Source organism: Rhinatrema bivittatum, chromosome 1, assembly GCF_901001135.1.
Source record: "Rhinatrema bivittatum chromosome 1, aRhiBiv1.1, whole genome shotgun sequence".
Classification (NCBI taxonomy): domain Eukaryota; kingdom Metazoa; phylum Chordata; class Amphibia; order Gymnophiona; family Rhinatrematidae; genus Rhinatrema; species Rhinatrema bivittatum.
In genome coordinates, this window is record NC_042615.1 from 838,044,213 (window position 1) to 838,064,294 (window position 20,082).

Consider the following 20,082-nt stretch of genomic DNA (forward strand, 5'->3'; position numbering starts at 1 on the left):
GCACCGAAACGCTACTAATTTCACTCATGGACTACCTACTCTCTGGTATTGATAAAGGCCAAGCATATTTTCTAATCCTCCTTGACTTCTCGGCGGCCTTTGACACCGTCAACCACGCCCTTCTTCTAAAACAGCTGGCAAAGATTGGTTTAACAGGAGCCACACTAAACTGGTTCAAAACATTTCTAGAAAACAGAGGATACAGAGTCAAAATTCATAATAAAGAATCCCAATACCACCCTTCTAATAGAGGAGTGCCGCAAGGATCATCACTTTCACCCACCCTTTTCAATGTCTACCTGCTACCACTCTGCCAACTACTAACAAAATTAAGCCTGAAACATTTCCTTTTTGCAGACGACGTACAGATCGTAATCCCTATAAAAGAATCAATCTCAAAAACAATGGAATACTGGGACAGTTGCCTATTAGAAATTAAACTTCTCCTCAACAGTCTAAACCTTGTACTCAATGCTTCGAAAACAGAATTCCTGCTCATATCACCGGAAAACAATAACACACTTCCTAAACCACCCACACTCCTTCAAACAACCCACGTAAGAGACTTAGGAGCCATCCTAGACAATCGTCTCAACCTCAAAACATTCATTAACCAAACCACCAAAGATTGCTTCTACAAATTACATATCCTGAAAAGAATAAAACCGCTGTTTCACACTCAGGACTTCAGAACAATCTTGCAAGCAATAATCTTTTCCAAACTAGATTATTGCAACTCATTACTATTAGGCCTCCCAGCTTCTTACACCAAACCTTTACAAATGGTTCAGAACTCTGCAGCCAGAGTCCTTACAAATTCCAGGAAAATTGACCACATTTCACCTATTCTCAAAAACCTCCATTGGCTTCCGATCCACTATAGAATCATGTACAAAACCATTAACATCATATACAAGACTATCAACCAACACACGCAACTTGACCTACAAATACCACTTAAAAAATTCACCTCCGCCAGGCCTATCAGGGAACACTACAAAGAGTCACTCCAAATTCCAAAGGCCAAAACCTACCAACATAAATCCTTGAGTCTCAGAGCCTTCTCATCAGCAGGTCCAGCTCTCTGGAACTCGATCCCACCTGATTTGAGACAAGAGCCATGCTCTTTAACATTTAGGAAAAGACTAAAAACTTGGCTTTTCAAAAAAGCATTTCCAAGCTTTGAATAAAACCTCCTCTCACTAGCACTAACTCGTATGCAATAATGGAATGTAAACACGAATCAACCAACCTCAAACCCTCTCTCACTAATTCCTGCTGAATATTTATCATACTATTACCATTCACAACTGTCATATTTATTCATTTGATTACCTATGTACCGTTTCATAGTCTTATTTTTTCACTTGCTATTCTAATGTATCAATAGACTGAAATGTAAATATTGTGCTGTTCAATTTCTCCCCTTCCATCCCAAGTTTATTTTCCTTGTTTTTTGTAACTTTCCCTCTCCCTTTTTCTGATTCACTGTATTTAAAGTTCAAGGTTCTTATTGAAAATATTGTTTTTTACGTTACGTTATGCTTTACACTCCTTGTTATTTGTAAACCGGGTTGATGTGATGCCTATCATGAAACTCGGTATAACAAAAACAATAAATAAATAAATAAATAAATAAATAAATATTCCCAGGTCATAATCCAACAAATTCCACTGAATCAAAATATCACAAAAAATAACATGAAAATTAGTAAAATCAGTGTCCGATAAATATCTCCAAAATTTGAGTAGCAGAAAAGTATCAGCCCCTCCCTTCTCACCTCATGAGCTGCCGCTCCCTGCCTGCCCTGCTGCGGGGGAAGACGTACCTCCTCGTGAAGTCTCCCCGTGAGCTGCCACTCCCTGCCTGCCCTGCTGCGGGGAAGACGTACCTCCTCGTGAAATCTCCCCATGTTTCCCAGTGAGCTGCCGCTCCCTGCCTGCCCTGCTGCGGGGAAGACGTACCTCCTCGTGAAGTCTCCCCGTGTTTCCCCGCTCCCTGCCGCTCCCTGCCTGCCCTGCTGCGGGGAAGACGTACCTCCTCGTGAAGTCTCCCCGTGTTTCCCCGTGAGCCGCCGCTCCCTGCCTGCCCTGCTGCGGGTAAGACGTACCTCCTCGTGAAGTCTCCCCGTGTTTCCCCGTGAGCCGCCGCTCCCTGCCTGCCCTGCTGCGGGGAAGACGTACCTCCTCGTGAAGTCTCCCCGTGTTTCCCCGTGAGCCGCCGCTCCCTGCCTGCCCTGCTGCGGGTAAGACGTACCTCCTCGTGAAGTCTCCCCGTGTTTCCCCGTGAGCCGCCGCTCCCTGCCTGCCCTGCTGCGGGGAAGACGTACCTCCTCGTGAAGTCTCCCCGTGTTTCCCCGTGAGCCGCCGCTCCCTGCCTGCCCTGCTGCGGGGAAGACGTACCTCCTCGTGAAGTCTCCCCGTGTTTCCCCGTGAGCTGCCGCTCCCTGCCTGCCCTGCTGCGGGGAAGACGTACCTCCTCGTGAAGTCTCCCCGTATTTCCCCGTGAGCCGCCGCTCCCTGCCTGCCCTGCTGCGGGGAAGACGTACCTCCTCGTGAAGTCTCCCCGTGTTTCCCCGTGAGCCGCCGCTCCCTGCCTGCCCTGCTGCGGGTAAGACGTACCTCCTCGTGAAGTCTCCCCGTGTTTCCCCGTGAGCTGCCGCTCCCTGCCTGCCCTGCTGCGGGGAAGACGTACCTCCTCGTGAAGTCTCCTCGTGTTTCCCCATGAGCCGCCACTCCCTGCCTGCCCTGCTGCGGGGAAGACGTACCTCCTCGTGAAGTCTCCCCGTGTTTCCCCGTGAGCTGCCGCTCCCTGCCTGCCCTGCTGCGGGGAAGACGTACCTCCTCGTGAAGTCTCCCCGTGTTTCCCCGTGAGTGCCTCTCCCTGCCTGCCCTGCTGCGGGGAAGACGTACCTCCTCGTGAAGTCTCCCCGTGTTTCCCCGTGAGCTGCCTCTCCCTGCCTAACCTGCTGCGGGGAAGACGTACCTCCTCGTGAAGTCTCCCCTGTGTTTCCCCGTGAGCCGCCTCTCCCTGCCTGCCCTGCTGCGGGGAAGACGTACCTCGTGAAGTCTCCCCGTGTTTCCCCGTGAGCTGCCGCTCCCTGCCTGCCCTGCTGCGGGGAAGACGTTCCTCCTCGTGAAGTCTCCCCGTGTTTCCCCGTGAGTGCCTCTCCCTGCCTGCCCTGCTGCGGGGAAGACGTACCTCCTCGTGAAGTCTCCCCGTGTTTCCCCGTGAGCTGCCTCTCCCTGCCTGCCCTGCTGCGGGGAAGACGTACCTCCTCGTGAAGTCTCCCCGTGTTTCCCCGTGAGTGCCTCTCCCTGCCTGCCCTGCTGCGGGGAAGACGTACCTCCTCGTGAAGTCTCCCCGTGTTTCCCCGTGAGCTGCCGCTCCCTGCCTGCCCTGCTGCGGGGAAGACGTACCTCCTCGTGAAGTCTCCCCGTGTTTCCCCGTGAGTGCCTCTCCCTGCCTGCCCTGCTGCGGGGAAGACGTACCTCCTCGTGAAGTCTCCCCGTGTTTCCCCGTGAGCTGCCTCTCCCTGCCTAACCTGCTGCGGGGAAGACGTACCTCCTCGTGAAGTCTCCCCGTGTTTCCCCGTGAGCCGCCGCTCCCTGCCTGCCCTGCTGCGGGGAAGACGTACCTCGTGAAGTCTCCCCGTGTTTCCCCGTGAGCTGCCGCTCCCTGCCTGCCCTGCTGCGGGGAAGACGTACCTCCTCGTGAAGTCCTGGAAGGAAGGTCTCCAGGAGTATCCGTCTCTTCGGATGCGGATGGTCTCCAGCAGGCCATTGTACCGCAGCTGGGGGAGAGGAGATGAATGTGAGAGAGAACATAAGGACATAAGAAATTGCCATGCTGGGTCAGACCAAGGGTCCATCAAGCCCAGCATCCTGTTTCCAACAGAGGCCAAACCAGGCCACAAGAACCTGGCAAGTACCCAAAAACTAAGTCTATTCCATGTAACCATTGCTAATGGCAGTGGCTATTCCCTAAGTAAACTTGATTAATAGCCATTAATGGACTTCTCCTCCAAGAACTTATCCAAACCTTTTTTGAACCCAGTTACACTAACTGCACTAACCACATCCTCTGGCAACAAATTCCAGAGCTTTATTGTGCAGGAAGAGACAGGGCCTCTACTCCTGATGGATGTCTCTCCTCAGGGATGTGACCCCTCATGCAGGTCACAGATCAGGGCACTGGGGACCTGACTCATCTTAGAGCAACGCAGCATCCCCCAAGTGCCTTTCAAGAGATGAAGACCGGGATCCACAGCTCTCAGCTCAAAGTAGGGGGTTTAATGGTGAGGAAAGCAGGCAGTAAAGCTTAAAAGGGCATCGTTCAAAACATGGAAAACAGAGCTAGGGAAGGAGAAGGTGGATTTAGGACAGAAGCAGAGGGTTTAGGGGTTCAGGACAGAAATGAAAGGTTCAGGACAGCGGCAGAGGGTTTAGGGGTTCAGGACAGAGGCAGAGGGATTAGGGGTTCAGGACGGAGATGGAAGGTTCAGGACAGAGGCAGAGGGTTCAGGGGTTCAGGACAGAGATGGAAGGTTCAGGACAGAGGCAGAGGGTTTAGGGGTTCAGGACAGAGATGGAAGGTTCAGGACAGAGGCAGAGGGTTTAGGGGTTCAGGACAGAGATGGAAGGTTCAGGACAGAGGCAGAGGGTTTAGGGGTTCGGGACAGAGATGGAAGGTTCAGGACAGAGGCAGAGGGTTTAGGGGTTCGGGACAGAGATGGAAGGTTCAGGACAGAGGGTTTAGGGGTTCAGGACAGAGATGGAAGGTTCAGGACAGAGGCAGAGGGTTTAGGGGTTCGGGACAGAGATGGAAGGTTCGGGACAGTGGCAGAGGGTTTAGGGGTTCAGGACAGAGGCAGAGGGTTTAGGGGTTCAGGACAGAGATGGAAGGTTCAGGACAGAGGCAGAGGGTTTAGGGGTTCGGGACAGAGATGGAAGGTTCAGGACAGAGGCAGAGGGTTTAAGGGTTCAGGACAGCAGAAGAGGGTTTAGGGGTTCAGGACAGAAGAAGAGGGTTTAGGGGTCCAGACAGCAGCGTTCTCACCTGGTCCAGGATCATTTTTTTGTCCACCACGTTCGGTTGTTTGCTACCGTTGGGTTTGATGCAGCGGACAAAGTGTGGATTAGCAGAATACATCTTCTCCATCAGTACCAAGAGAGAATGCTGAAGAAAGTCCAAACATGAGAAGGATCCCTCACTGACACCCAATTCCTGGTAGATATTCCCCAAAACCTCACTGAGGAACACCCACACATGCTCACAAGTCACTGACATCCCCCCCAGTACATCAATGACCATAATGACACCACAATATCTCACAGACATATAATACCCTACTGGCACCAGAACCCCCTGAAACCTGTACACACAGCACCAGATCCTTCACTGGCATGGTGTACACTATAGTACTGAGAGCTTCCTCCCAGCAGTGCCCTGTGAGTGGCACTCCCACAGGGTGAGCTTCCTCCCAGCAGTGCCCTGTGAGTGGCACTCCCACAGGGTGAGCTTCCTCCCCGCAGTGCCCTGTCAGTGGCACTCCCGCAGGGTGAGCTTCCTCCCCGCAGTGCCCTGTCAGTGGCACTCCCGCAGGGTGAGCTTCCTCCCCGCAGTGCCCTGTGAGTGGCACTCCCGCAGGGTGAGCTTCCTCCCCGCAGTGCCCTGTCAGTGGCACTCCCGCAGGGTGAGCTTCCTCCCCGCAGTGCCCTGTCAGTGGCACTCCCGCAGGGTGAGCTTCCTCCCCGCAGTGCCCTGTCAGTGGCACTCCCGCAGGGTGAGCTTCCTCCCCGCAGTGCCCTGTCAGTAGCACTCCCGCAGGGTGAGCTTCCTCCCAGCAGTGCCCTGTCAGTGGCACTCCCGCAGGGTGAGCTTCCTCCCAGCAGCGCCCTGTCAGTGGCACTCCCACAGGGTGAGCTTCCTCCCCACAGTGTGCCGACAGTGACACTCCCGTAGTGTGAGCTTCCTCCCCATAGTGCTTTGTCAGTTGCACTCCTGCAGTGTGTGCTTCCTCCTAGCAGTAACATGTCAGTGGCATTCCTGCAGTGTGAGCTTCCTCCCCACAGTGCTTTGTCAGTGGCATTCCTGCAGTGTGAGCTTCCTCCCCGCAGTGCTTTGTCAGTGGCATTCCTGCAGTGTGAGCTTCCTCCCCATAGTGCTTTGTCAGTGGCACTCCTGCAGTGTGAGCTTCCTCCTAGCAGTAACATGTCAGTGGCATTCCTGCAGTGTGAGCTTCCTCTCCGCAGTGCTTTGTCTGTGGCACTCCTGCAGTGTGAGCTTCCTCCCCATAGTGCTTTGTCAGTTGCACTCCTGCAGTGTGAGCTTCCTCCTAGCAGTAACATATCAGTGACATTCCTACAGTGTGAGCTTCCTCCCCATAGTGCTTTGTCAGTGGCACTCCTGCAGTGTGAGCTTCCTCCTAGCAGTAACATGTCAGTGGCATTCCTGCAGTGTGAGCTTCCTCTCTGCAGTGCTTTGTCTGTGGCATTCCTGCAGTGTGAGCTTCCTACTAGCAGTGCCCTGTCAGTGGCATTCCTGCAGCGTGAGCTTCCTCCCCACAGTGTTTTGTCAGTTGCACTTCTGCAGTGTGAGCTTCCTCCTAGCAGTGCCCTGTCAGTGGCATTTCTGCAATGTGAGCTTCCTCCCAGCAGTAACATGTCAGTGGCATTCCTGCAGTGTGAGCTTCCTCCCAGCGTAACATGTCAGTGACACTCCCGCAGTGTGAGCTTCCTCCCCGTAGTGTTTTATCAGTGGCACTCCCGCAGGGTGAACTTCCTCCCCACAGTGTCTGTCACAGTACTCCCGCAGTGTAAGCTTCCTCCCAGCAGTGCTCTGTCAATGGCACTCCCACAGTGTGAGCTTTCTCCCCACAGTGTGCTGTCAGTGACACTCCTGCAGTGTGAGCTTCCTCCTAGCAGTACCCTGTCGGTGGCATTTCTGCAGTGTGAGCTTCCTCCCAGCAGTAACATGTCAGTGACACTCCCATAGTGTTAGCTCCTCCCTGCAGTGCTTTGTCTGTGGCACTCCTGCAGTGTGAGCTTTCTCCTTGCTGTGCCCTGTCACTGACATTCCTGCAGTGTGAGCTTATTCCCAGCAGTAACATGTCAGTGACACTCCCATAGTGTTAGCTCCTCCCTGCAGTGCTTTGTCTGTGGCACTCCTGCAGTGTGAGCTTCCTCCTTGCTGTGTCCTGTCACTGGCATTCCTGCAGTGTGAGCTTATTCCCAGCAGTAACATGTCAGTGACACTCCCATAGTGTTAGCTCCTCCCTGCAGTGCTTTGTCTGTGGCACTCCTGCAGTGTGAGCTTCCTCCTAGCAGTACCCTGTCACTGGCACTCCTGCAATGTGAGCTACCTCCTAGCTGTGCCTTGTCACTGGCATTCCTGCAGTGTGAGCTTCCTCCTAGCAGTACCCTGTCACTGGCAGTCCTGCAGTGTGAGCTTCCTCTTAGCAGTACCCTGTCACTGGCATTCCTGCAGTGTGAGCTTATTCCCAGCAGTGCCCTGTCAGTGGCATTTCTACAGTGTGAGCTTCCTCCCAGCAGTGCCCTATATGTTGCTATCCTGTAGTTGTGCAGCAGTGCCTTACCCGGAACTGTGCTCCCACAGACTGCTTCCTGCTGGTGTTGAATTTCTCATCCTCCAGGGTTGTTATCTGAGAGAGCAAAGGACTGTTTCAGTGACAGACAAACCTTCCCCACTCCTGACACTGCCTCATGCTTACCCTGGCATTTCTACCTCCTTCCCCACCAGCTGACACCTCGCCCTCCTCACGCTCACCATTCCTGCTGCCCTCCATATCTCACAAACACACAGAGGATGTTGGCAGCATAGGCTCCCTGTTTAACCCATCTGCCCCTTTGTGACTGCTGTCGCAGTATTTTGCCAGGAGCAGAGAGATGTGGAGACCTCACGGACCAGTTCTGTACAAGAACAATACTGCGGTCGGGTTACAAGGAAATAATTCTCTCTTTCTGGATTAAACTAAAATCCACAAAACTCCCCCTTTTCTTCTTACCCTGTCCTTCCTCATCAGATAATAGTCTGGAAGGATAATCCCAGGAAGAGGACACTCCGAATCACCTCTCTGTGACAAACTCAGTATCTGCCACTGCCACTCCTCCTCCTCCTGTGCTGAGCTATCCTGACCTCTCCCCTCTGTCCCCTTACTCACATACACAGCACAATGATTTCTTCTACCACTCCTCCTCCTCCTCCTGTGCTGAGCTATCCTGACCTCTCCCTTCTGTCCCCTTACTCACATACACAGCACAATGATTTCTTCTACCACTCCTCCTCCTCCTGTGCTGAGCTTTCCTGTTCTACCCCCTCTGTCCCCTTACTCACACACCCAGCACAATGATTTCTTCTACCACTCCTCCTCCTCCTCCTGTGCTGAGCTATCCTGACCTCTCCCCTTACTCACATACCCAGCACAATGATTTCTTCTGCCACTCCTCCTCCTGTGCTGAGCTATCCTGCTCTCCCCTCTCTCCCCTCACTCACATACCCAGCACATTGATTTCTTCTGCCACTCCTCCTCCTCCTGTGCTGAGCTATCCTGCTCTCCCCTCTCTCCCCTTACTCACATACCCAGCACAATGATTTCTTCTGCCACTCCTCCTCCTGTGCTGAGCTTTCCTGCTCTCCCCTCTCTCCCCTCACTCACATACCCAGCACATTGATTTCTTCTGCCACTCCTCCTCCTGTGCTGAGCTATCCTGCTCTCCCCTCTCTCCCCTCACTCACATACCCAGCACAATGATTTCTTCTGCCACTCCTCCTCCTGTGCTGAGCTATCCTGCTCTCCCCTCTCTCCCCTCACTCACATACCCAGCACATTGATTTCTTCTGCCACTCCTCCTCCTCCTGTGCTGAGCTATCCTGCTCTCCCCTCTCTCCCCTTACTCACATACCCAGCACAATGATTTCTTCTGCCACTCCTCCTCCTCCTGTGCTGAGCTTTCCTGCTCTCCCCTCTCTCCCCTCACTCACATACCCAGCACATTGATTTCTTCTGCCACTCCTCCTCCTGTGCTGAGCTTTCCTGCTCTCCCATCTCTCCCCTCACTTACATACCCAGCACATTGATTTCTTCTGCCACTCCTCCTCCTGTGCTGAGCTTTCCTGCTCTCCCCTCTCTCCCCTCACTTACATACCCAGCACAATGATTTCTTCTGCCACTCCTCCTCCTCCTGTGCTGAGCTATCCTGACCTCTCCCCTCTCTCCCCTTACTCACACACCCAGCACAATGATTTCTTCTACCACTCCTCCTCCTCTTCCTCCTCCTGTGCTGAGCTTTCCTGCTCTCCCCTCTCTCCCCTCACTCACATACCCAGCACAATGATTTCTTCTACCACTCCTCCTCCTCCTCCTGTGCTGAGCTATCCTGCTCTCCCCTCTCTCCCTTACTCACAATACCAGCACAATGATTTCTTCTGCCATTCCTCCTCCTCCTGTGCTGAGCTATCCTGACCTCTCCCCTCTCTCCCCTTACTCACACACCCAGCACAATGATTTCTTCTGTCACTCCTCCTCCTCTTCCTCCTGTGCTGAGCTATCCTGCTCTCCCCTCTCTCCCTTAAGAACATAAGAACATAAGAAATTGCCATGCTGGGTCAGACCAAGGGTCCATCAAGCCCAGCATCCTGTTTCCAACAGAGGCCAAACCAGGCCACAAGAACCTGGCAATTACCCAAACACCTAGAAGATCCCATGCTACTGATGCAATTAATAGCAGTGACTATTCCCTAAGTAAACTTGATTAATAGCAGTTAATGGACTTCTCTTCCAAGAACTTATCCAAACCTTTTTTGAACCCAGCTACACTAACTGCACTAACCACATCCTCTGGCAACAAATTCCAGAGATTTATTGTGCGTTGAGTGAAAAATAATTTTCTCCGATTAGTCTTAAATGTGCTACTTGCTAACTTCATGGAATGCCCCCTAGTCCTTCTATTATTCGAAAGTGTAAATAACCGAGACACATCTACTCGTTCAAGACCTCTCATGATCTTAAAGACCTCTATGATATCCCCCCTCAGCCGTCTCTTCTCCAAGCTGAACAGCCCTAACCTCTTCAGCCTTTCCTCGTAGGGGAGCTGTTCCATCCCCTTTATCATTTTGGTTGCCCTTCTCTGTACCTTCTCCATTGCAACTATATCTTTTTTGAGATACGGCGACCAGAATTGTATCCCTTACTCACAATACCAGCACAATGATTTCTTCTACCACTCCTCCTCCTCCTCCTGTGCTGAGCTATCCTGCTCTCCCCCCTCTCTCCCCTTACTCACATACCCAGCACAATGATTTCTTCTGCCACTCCTCCTCCTCCTGTGCTGAGCTTTCCTGCTCTCCCCTCTCTCCCCTCACTTACATACCCAGCACAATGATTTCTTCTGCCACTCCTCCTCCTCCTGTGCTGAGCTATCCTGACCTCTCCCCTCTCTCCCCTTACTCACACACCCAGCACAATGATTTCTTCTACCACTCCTCCTCCTCTTCCTCCTCCTGTGCTGAGCTTTCCTGCTCTCTCCTCTCTCCCCTCACTCACATACCCAGCACAATGATTTCTTCTACCACTCCTCCTCCTCCTCCTGTGCTGAGCTATCCTGCTCTCCCCTCTCTCCCTTACTCACAATACCAGCACAATGATTTCTTCTGCCATTCCTCCTCCTCCTGTGCTGAGCTATCCTGACCTCTCCCCTTACTCACACACCCAGCACAATGATTTCTTCTGTCACTCCTCCTCCTCTTCCTCCTGTGCTGAGCTATCCTGCTCTCCCCTCTCTCCCTTACTCACAATACCAGCACAATGATTTCTTCTACCACTCCTCCTCCTCCTCCTGTGCTGAGCTATCCTGCTCTCCCCCCTCTCCTCTCCTCTCACTCACATGCACAATGATTTCTTCTACCACTCCTCCTCCTCCTCCTGTGCTGAGCTATCCTGCTCTCCCCCTTCTCATCTCCTCTCACTCACATGCACAGCACAATGATTTCTTGCAACCTCTTACAAAGTCGTTCAGAAATCCATGACACTGGTTCCAGTAGGGTTTGGTTCTGATCCAGTGTTTACATTGAATCACACACAGTATGGTGATTACTGGATCCCAAATTGTCTGCTAGCAGAACATCAGTGACATTGTCTCCATTTCTCTGTACCTGGTCCCGTGTGACCTTGCCATGATCCAGAACCCCTCTACTACTAACCGACCCAATCCACATTCACGTCCCCCATTTACAGCTCCCTCCTTTGCATGTCATCTATCAGGTCCATTTCCACCTCTTCCCTTCTGACAGCAGCCTATAGATTACACCTATAGGGATATTCTACCCCTCGGGGTCAAGCCACAGCTCACTCTCTCTCTCAATGGCTTTCCTTTTCTGCCTAACATTTAAAAAAAAAGCTCAGCGTCCAGTCCCGATTTCTATCCTGCCCTCTTCACTTCACCTATAAGAGCATAAGAACATAAGAAATCTCACCCACCTTCCTCAGTCTCTCTCCCTTCCTCCTACTCCTCTCACATCCCTTACCTCACCTCAGCCTCTTGCTCTCTCCTATCTCAGCTTCTCACCCTTACTGCCGTCCTACCTCAGCCCCTCTCTCACTCAACCCCCCTCTCTCATCCCCCTCACATCCCTCCTCTCCTCACTTCAGCCTCTTTCCAACTCATCCCCTCACCGTCCATCCTCTCACCCCAGCCTCCCAACCCTGCCTCCTCCTCTCACCCCAGCCTCTCACTCAGCCCCTTCACCCTCCCTTCTCCCCTCATCTCAGCCTCTCTCTCACTCAGCCCCTTCACCCTCCCTCCTCCCCTCATCTCAGTCTCTCAGCCCCTTCACCCTCCCTCCTCCCCTCATCTCAGCCTCTCTCTCTCAGCCCCTTCACCCTCCCTCCTCCCCTCATCTCAGCCTCTCTCTCACTCATCCCCTTCACCCTCCCTTCTCCCCTCATCTCAGCCTCTCTCTCACTCAGCCCCTTCACCCTCCCTCCTCCCCTCATCTCAGTCTCTCTCTCACTCAGCCCCTTCACCCTCCCTCCTCCCCTCATCTCAGCCTCTCTCTCTCAGCCCCTTCACCCTCCCTCCTCCCTTCATCTCAGCCTCTCTCTCACTCAGCCCCTTCACCCTCCCTCCTCCCCTCATCTCAGCCTCTCTCTCACTCAGCCCCTTCACCCTCCCTCCTCCCATCTCAGCCTCTCTCTCTCTCAGCCCCTTCACCCTCCCTCCTCCCCTCATCTCAGCCTCTCTCTCACTCAGCCCCTTCACACCCTCCCTCCTCCCTTCATCTCAGCCTCTCTCTCACTCAGCCCCTTCACCCTCCCTCCTCCCCTCATCTCAGCCTCTCTCTCTCTCAGCCCCTTCCCCTCCCTCCTCCCCTCATCTCAGCCTCTCTCTCTCTCAGCCCCTTCACCCTCCCTCCTCCCCTCATCTCAGCCTCTCTCTCTCTCAGCCCCTTCACCCTCCCTCCTCCCCTCATCTCAGCCTCTCTCTCTCTCTCAGCCCCTTCACCCTCCCTCTTCCCCTCATCTCAGCCTCTCTCTCACTCAGCCCCTTCACCCTCCCTCCTCCCATCTCAGCCTCTCTCTCACTCAGCCCCTTCACCCTCCCTCCTCCCCTCATCTCAGCCTCTCTCTCACTCATCCCCTTCACCCTCCCTCCTCCCCTCATCTCAGCCTCTCTCTCACTCAGCCCCTTCACCCTCCCTCCTCCCCTCATCTCAGCCTCTCTCTCACTCATCCCCTTCACCCTCCCTCCTCCCCTCATCTCAGCCTCTCTCTCACTCAGCCTCCTCCTCCCTCCCTCCTCCCCTCATCTCAGCCTCTCTCTCACTCAACCCCTTCACCCTCCCTCCTCCCCTCATCTCAGCCTCTCTCTCACTCAGCCCCTTCACCCTCCCTCCTCCCCTCATCTCAGCCTCTCTCTCACTCAGCCCCTTCCCCTCCCTCCTCCCCTCATGTCAGCCTCTCTCTCACTCAGCCCCTTCACCCTCCCTCCTCCCCTCATGTCAGCCTCTCTCTCACTCAGCCCCTTCACCCTCCCTCCTCCCCTCATCTCAGCCTCTCTCTCACTCATCCCCTTCACCCTCCCTCCTCCCCTCATCTCAGCCTCTCTCTCACTCAGCCCCTTCACCCTCCCTCCTCCCCTCATCTCAGCCTCTCTCTCACTCATCCCCTTCACCCTCCCTCCTCCCCTCATCTCAGCCTCTCTCTCACTCAGCCCCTTCACCCTCCCTCCTCCCCTCATCTCAGCCTCTCTCTCACTCAGCCCCTTCACCCTCCCTCCTCCCATCTCAGCCTCTCTCTCTCAGCCCCTTCACCTCCCTCCTCCCCTCATGTCAGCCTCTCTCTCACTCAGCCCCTTCACCCTCCCTCCTCCCCTCATCTCAGCCTCTCTCTCACTCAGCCCCTTCACCCTCCCTCCTCCCCTCATCTCAGCCTCTCTCTCACTCAGCCCCTTCCCCTCCCTCCTCCCCTCATGTCAGCCTCTCTCTCACTCAGCCTCCTCCTCCTTCACCTCAGTCTCTTCCTCTTTCCGCCCCATCACTCTCAGGGAGTCGCATATACTTACTTTGTCCTTTTGATGAGGCATCAAGGTTCCAGTTCTGGAAATTGTAGCTAAAGGGACATAAGAAGAAAGAGAAGAAACATGAAGTAAAAGTTATCACAAGGATAGAACTGAACTGAGTGGCAAAGCAAACTTCCTGGCCCAGTGATTCTCTCACTGACCTTCAGTGACTCACCTTCTCTTTCGGGTCAAGCAGAAAGTCTGTAGTTACCTGGTTAACCTAGCCAGGTGTGCCCGAAATCTCAGCCCCTCCCTCATACAAGGCTGAATATGCTGAATTAGCCATTTAGATGTAATTTTTGCTAAGATGTAATTGATTTTATTATGTGTTATTCTATTTATCATCTCTTCTATGAATGTTTTTATGAAATCCGCACTGAACAGATATCTGGAGGTTGCGGAATATAAGATCTTAAATAAATAAATAAATAAATAAATAAAATAGAAAATAAATAACTTGTCAGTTATCCATCTAAATGGCCTTTGAATACTGACCTCCACATTTATTGCAAACCAGTGCTATTAAAGTAAATTTTCACAGACAATTCATTATTTCTCTGCATGTTTTGTAAAATTAAATTAAAAAATGAAAATTGGTGCTTGCATAAGTATTCAACCCCTTCAGACTAGCACTTGGAAGAACCATATTTAGCTGCAATAACATCTTTAGTTCTGCTGGGGTAAGTTTCTACTACTTTGGGACACTGCTTGGGAGTGATATTTGCCTGTTCTTCCTGGCAGATTTGCTCCAGGTTGTTCAGGTTGGTTGGGTGACGCTTATGGAATGCAAATTTCAAATAATGCCACAGATTCTCGATTGGATTGAGATCTGGAGTGTGACTTGGCCATTGCAGAACATTCACCTTTTTGTTGTTCAGCCTCGCCTGTGTTGCTTTGGCCTTGTGCTTGGGGTCATCGTCCTGCTGAAAGGGGAACTTTCTCCCCAGGTTTAGTCTTTAGCAGATTGATTGGATTGAGATCTGGAGTGTGACTTGGTCACTGTAGAGCATTCACCTTTTTGTTCTTCAGCCACTCCTTTGGCCTTTGGCCTTGTGCTTGGGGTCATCGTCCTGCTGAAAGGGGAACTTTCTCCCCAGGTTTAGTGTTTCGGCAGACTGAAGCAGGTTAGCTTCCAGTACCTCCCTGTCTCTTGCTCCATCCATCCGTCCTTCAGTTTTAACGAGATGCCCCGTCCCCACCGCGTGCTGCTGCTGCCACCCCCATACTTTACTGCTGGGATGGTGTTTGCTGAGCAAGGGGGCACTATTAGCTTTGTGCCACACAGAGAATTTTGAATTTTTGGTTAAGAAGCTCCATTTTTGTCTCATCTGACCACAAAACCTTATCCCAGATTTTAGCTGGGTCACTCTGATGCTTTCTGGCACACTGCAGTCAAGCTTTGATGTGGTTTTTCTTCAGTGATGGCTTCCTTCTAGCCTCCCTCCCATGCAGGCTGGTTGTATGCATGCAGAGCTCTTGATATGAGTGACTGGTGCACCTCCACTCCAGCCTCAGCAGTGACGTCTGAAGCTCCTTCCCAGTGATTGTTCATCTCTCTGTGGCTTCCCTCACAAGTCTCCTTCTTGCTCTGACATTGAGTTTTCAGGTAGGACCTTGGGATGCAGCTTCCCTTTCCTCACAATTGATCCAACAGTGCTGACTGGGATATCCAAGCACCTGGATATTATTTTGTAGCCTTTTCCTGTCTTGTGCATGTCTATAACTTTATCTTTGGTCTTCCTTCGGACTCACAGTCTGAGCAATGGTGCTGGAATTAGGGGATCTTTTATCCAAAAAAGCTGATTCACAGGGAGAGGCAACAGCAAGGCATTTGTTAGGGCAATGTCTTTCATCTACGTAAACGTGGAGCTTCCACATCACAGGGGTTGAAGACTTATGTAAGCAGCATTTCTCAGTTTTTAATTGCATTTTACAAAAATGCAGAGACATAATTGAATTGTGATTTTGAAATTTACGTTAATAGCACACTGGTTTGTGTGTCTTTTGTAATCCATACAAATCTGCAGCCTTCTTAAGGGGTTGAATACTTTTGCAAGTTACTGTATACTAGGGGTGGGAGCCCTGAAACATTTTGTTGCCATATCACTTTTGTTTTGGGGGTGGGGCATTTCATTGTTTTTAATGTCACTGCCTGTTTGAAAAGTGGAGTGGGCCATCCATTGCCCCTACCATGGGAGAGGGTCTGCCCAATGGCACTGGTACCCCCTGTAAGAAGTTACTGGCAAAGGGCGGCCGGTGCCATTCTGAATGCAGGAAGACACTGTGAGTACTGGGGGAGGGCCGTTAGGCTGGGGGGGCTCTGTTTTTTAATACATAGTAAGGGTTTGGGTGGGTTCTGGTTTTTTTCTTTTAATGTTTACCCACATGCTGAGGACGGCTTTACATGAACAGAACAATGCAGAGCTCCTCGCCAGATGCCTAACTCCCTCCGCACCATATTCCACCTTCACTTCTCGGCAGAATCTTGCTCCCCAGGGGGACTGTAACATCAATATGAGAATCCCTTCTTCTCAGCCCTTCTGTACTACCCCCTTCTCCCCCATCAGATTTTGTGCCACATGCTGAGGATGGCTTTACATGAACAGAACAACGCAGTGCTCCTCGCCAGATGCCTAACTCCCTCCGCACTATATTCCACCTTCACTTCTTGGCAGAATCGCGCTCCCCAGGGGGACTGTAACAGCAAAATGAGAATCCCTTCCTCCTGTCCTTATACTACGAGCAACCCGGGGATCCCAGGAGGCATTCAGCCTTTTTATTTCCTTCCAAAGGTGCTCCTAAGCTAACGCCTTTGATTACAGACTCCTCAGCAATATGAGCTCTTTGGCACAGCATCTTTGTACAGTGCTTTTGGGGTTTTGTGTAGAGCGGGTTTCTCTCCAGCTCTGGTACCACTAAGGATACCGTTTCTGGATCATCCTCTGTATCCAGGGCTCTGGAGGCATTTTGGATGGGTAAGATTTGCGTGTTTGTGTGGAAGGGTTGTGTATGTCACACTGTAACCCATCTACAATATTCCAGTTGCTTTAATCCATGGGAGTGGGGGCAGATTTTAAGATTGTTGTGTAGTAGTGAAATCTATCGTTTCAGCTCCTTTTTCAGTGCAGAGAGATGTGGACAGCTGGAGAAGCTCCAAGCTGATAAGGACGAGCGCCCCACAGTTACCGCACTGAATAATGGAACATCTGAATTACTGCCAGGAGCCCCCGCAGTCCATTACATTATCACTTCACTTCCTTGAACAAGCTCTGACCTATGTCCTGGGAAGAGTATTCAGGAAAGGCAGGCAGTGGGATGGGGTGGGAGGGATGTTACGTAGCGAGAGCCCTTCTGACACAGACTAACGACTGGCTGCTCATGGTACGAGTCAGAGCCCTGCAGAGGAGCCTAACTTACAGCACTGACCTCCTAAAATTAGACATCTGTTTATAATCGGTGTCTAAAAGTAAGTTCCTATCAAATGTGCAAGATCAGAGGAGGAGTGAGGCGAGGAGAAATAAACTTAAGTGCTCAATGCTGATTCATAACTTACATGCAACTGACTAAGCCTAAACCTCTGCCTCTATTTCCAAACACTTGAGATGCTTAAGCTTTTTCTCAAAATTGGACTCGTAGATAACAGAGAAAAACACAAAGTACAATTTTTCTCTTTCCTGCAGTCCCCAGTTCTGGGCAGGCACATTCAGGGAAATGCTTTCTGCTCCTCTCTCATCACTAAACCCACCCTCACCTTCAATTTTTTCCACTCCCCTTTCAGACTTCTTATTTTTACTTAGAAAAAGGAATAACAATAATTAAAGGGAAGGATGGGTTTAGTGAAAAATCAGAATCAGAAGACAGCAATGAAGTAACAGCGATAAAAAGATGGAAGACGAAGCCACTGCAAAGTGGAGAGACACTGATAAAGGGATGAGGAGAGGGACTTAGCACTGAGAGTACCTGTAAAGAGGACAATCAGGAGAGGAGAGACACTGAAAAAGGGATGAGGGGAGGGACTTAGCACTGAGGCTCCTGTAAAGAGGACACTCAGGAGAAGAGAGACCCAGATAAAGGGATGAGGAGTGGGACTTAGCACTGAGAGTACCTGTAAAGAGGACACTCAGGAGGGGAGAGACACTGATAAAGGGATGAGGAGAGGGACTTAGCACTGAGGGAACCTGTAAAGAGGACATTGAGGAGGAGAGAGCCACTGATAAAGGATGGGGAGAGGGTCTTAACACTGAGGGCACCTGTAAAGAGGACACTCAGGAGAGGAGAGACACTAAAAAAGGGATGAGGAGAGGGACTTAGCACTGAGAGTACCTGTAAAGAGGACACTGAGGAGAGGAGAGACACTGATAAAGGGATGAGGAGAGGGACTTAGCACTGAGGGTACCTGTAAAGAGGACACCCAGGAGAGGAGAGACACTGATAAAGGGATGAAGAGAGGGTCTTAGCACTGAGGGTACCTGTAAAGAGGACACCCAGGAGAGGAGAGACACTGATAAAGGGATGAGGAGAGGGACTTAGCACTGAGGGTACCTGTAAAGAGGACACCCAGGAGAGGAGAGACACTGATAACGGGATGAGGAGAGGGACTTAGCACTGAGAGTACCTGTAAAGAGGACACTCAGGAGAGGAGAGACACTGATAAAAGGATGAGGAGAGGGACTTAGCACTGAGAGTACCTGTAAAAAGGACACTCAGGAGGGGAGTGACACTGTTTATGAAGAGAGTACGGATACTGGCAGGGAGGGGTGTCTCGGTTCTTCTCCAGAAAACCACTGGCTGTGTACTGCACCTGTCAGATATATAAGGATAGAAACGTGGTATCTCAGTGATATAGCACAGCATTTATCTCACTGTGCAGGGTCATGCATCCTCTCTGTAACACAGCACACCACATCATCACACAATGCATGGTCATACACCCTCTCAGTAATACAGCACAGCATTTATCTCACTGTGCAGGGTCATGCATCCTCTCTGTAACACAGCACACCACATCATCACACAATGCATGGTCATACACCCTCTCAGTGATACAGCATAGCATTTATCTCACTGTGCAGGGTGATGCATCCTCTCTGTAACACAGCACACCACATCATCACACAATGCATGGTCATACACCCTCTCAGTAATACAGCACAGCATTTATCTCACTGTGCAGGGTCATGCATCCTCTCTGTAACACAGCACACCACATCATCACACAATGCATGGTCATACACCCTCTCAGTAATACAGCACAGCATTTATCTCACTGTGCAGGGTGATGCATCCTCTCTGTAACACAGCACACCACATCATAAGAACATAAGAAATTGCCATGCTGGGTCAGACCAAGGGTCCATCAAGCCCAGCATCCCGTTTCCAACAGAGGCCAAAAACCAGGCCACAAGAACCTGGCAATTACCCAAACACTAAGAAGAACCCATGCCACTGATGCAATTAATAGCAGTGGCTATTCCCTAAGTATAATTGATTAATAGCCATTAATGGACTTCTCCTCCAAGAACTTATCCAAACCTTTTTTGAACCCAGCTACACTAACTGCAGGGTGATGCATCCTCTCTGAACATAGCACATCACATCATCACACAATGCATGGTCATACACCCTCTCAGTAATACAGCATAGCATTTATCTCACTGTGCAGGGTGATGCATCCTCTCTGTAACACAGCACATCACATCATCACATCATGACGTATTGCATGGTTGTGCACCCTTTTGGTAATACAGCATAGCATGTTATCTCACCATGCAGGGTCTGTTGCGATTCTGCTTGTGGGTTAGGCCCACAAGCATCCTCTCACCTCTCCACCGTCCAGTCCCACGTTCCGGAGACTGCCCTCGTTCATCCTGTGGCCTGCAGCTGCCGCCATCATTCTGTCTTCGCGGCAGGAGCCACAGACATCCTTTTTCCACCCATTTGGCCAGGAGGCCGCTGATGCCGTTCCCCTCATGGCCTGGAGTCTGCCGACATCGCCTGCTTTCTTCTGTGGCTAGGCTGCCACTGAAGTTCCTCCCTGTGTGGCCTGGAGGCCGCTGCCAGCACCATTCCTTCCGTGGCCAGGAGGCCACCCCGGAGCTCCTCTTCATGTGGCCTGGAGGCCGCCATTATCTTCTCTTCTGCAGCGGGTGCTGCCTCCAACGCCTTGGGCCTGCTCCTTCTCTGCAGCTTGGCTGCCGCTGACCTTGGTCCTGCCTTCTTAGGCGAGGGGCCGTGCCTCTTCTCTGGATTTAAAGGGCCAGTCCTGCTGGCTCCGCCTAGTGATGTCATCTTGGGCGTTCCTCTTCAGCCCTACAAAAGGGCTCAGCCTTCAGGTCTTCTTTGCCTTCACAAGGAGTCAGTCATGGAGCTGGAATTCTCATGGATCTTCCGTTCCTATACTTCGTTCCAGGAGACTCCGATGTCCACCTCCGCTTCTTCAAGGCACTCTGTTCTTCATGGGAATTCCCTTGTCTTCATCTGTGGATCCTGATCTTCGTATGCAAC

At 51.5% G+C, this 20,082-nt stretch overlaps 1 protein-coding gene across 1 annotated transcript in view; it reads right to left on the reverse strand.

Moving 5' to 3' along the window:
- Nucleotides 1–5,059: 5,059 nt before the first annotated feature.
- The window catches only part of LOC115079676 (myosin-IIIb-like), a gene marked incomplete in the record, with an annotated part of 167,255 nt that continues 152,232 nt past the window's right edge, over nt 5,060–20,082 (reverse strand). The window contains 4 exon segments of the mRNA XM_029583432.1: nt 5,060–5,179; nt 7,599–7,664; nt 13,582–13,628; nt 18,267–18,379. Of these exon segments, the coding sequence (XP_029439292.1) occupies nt 7,645–7,664; nt 13,582–13,628; nt 18,267–18,379 (180 nt within the window).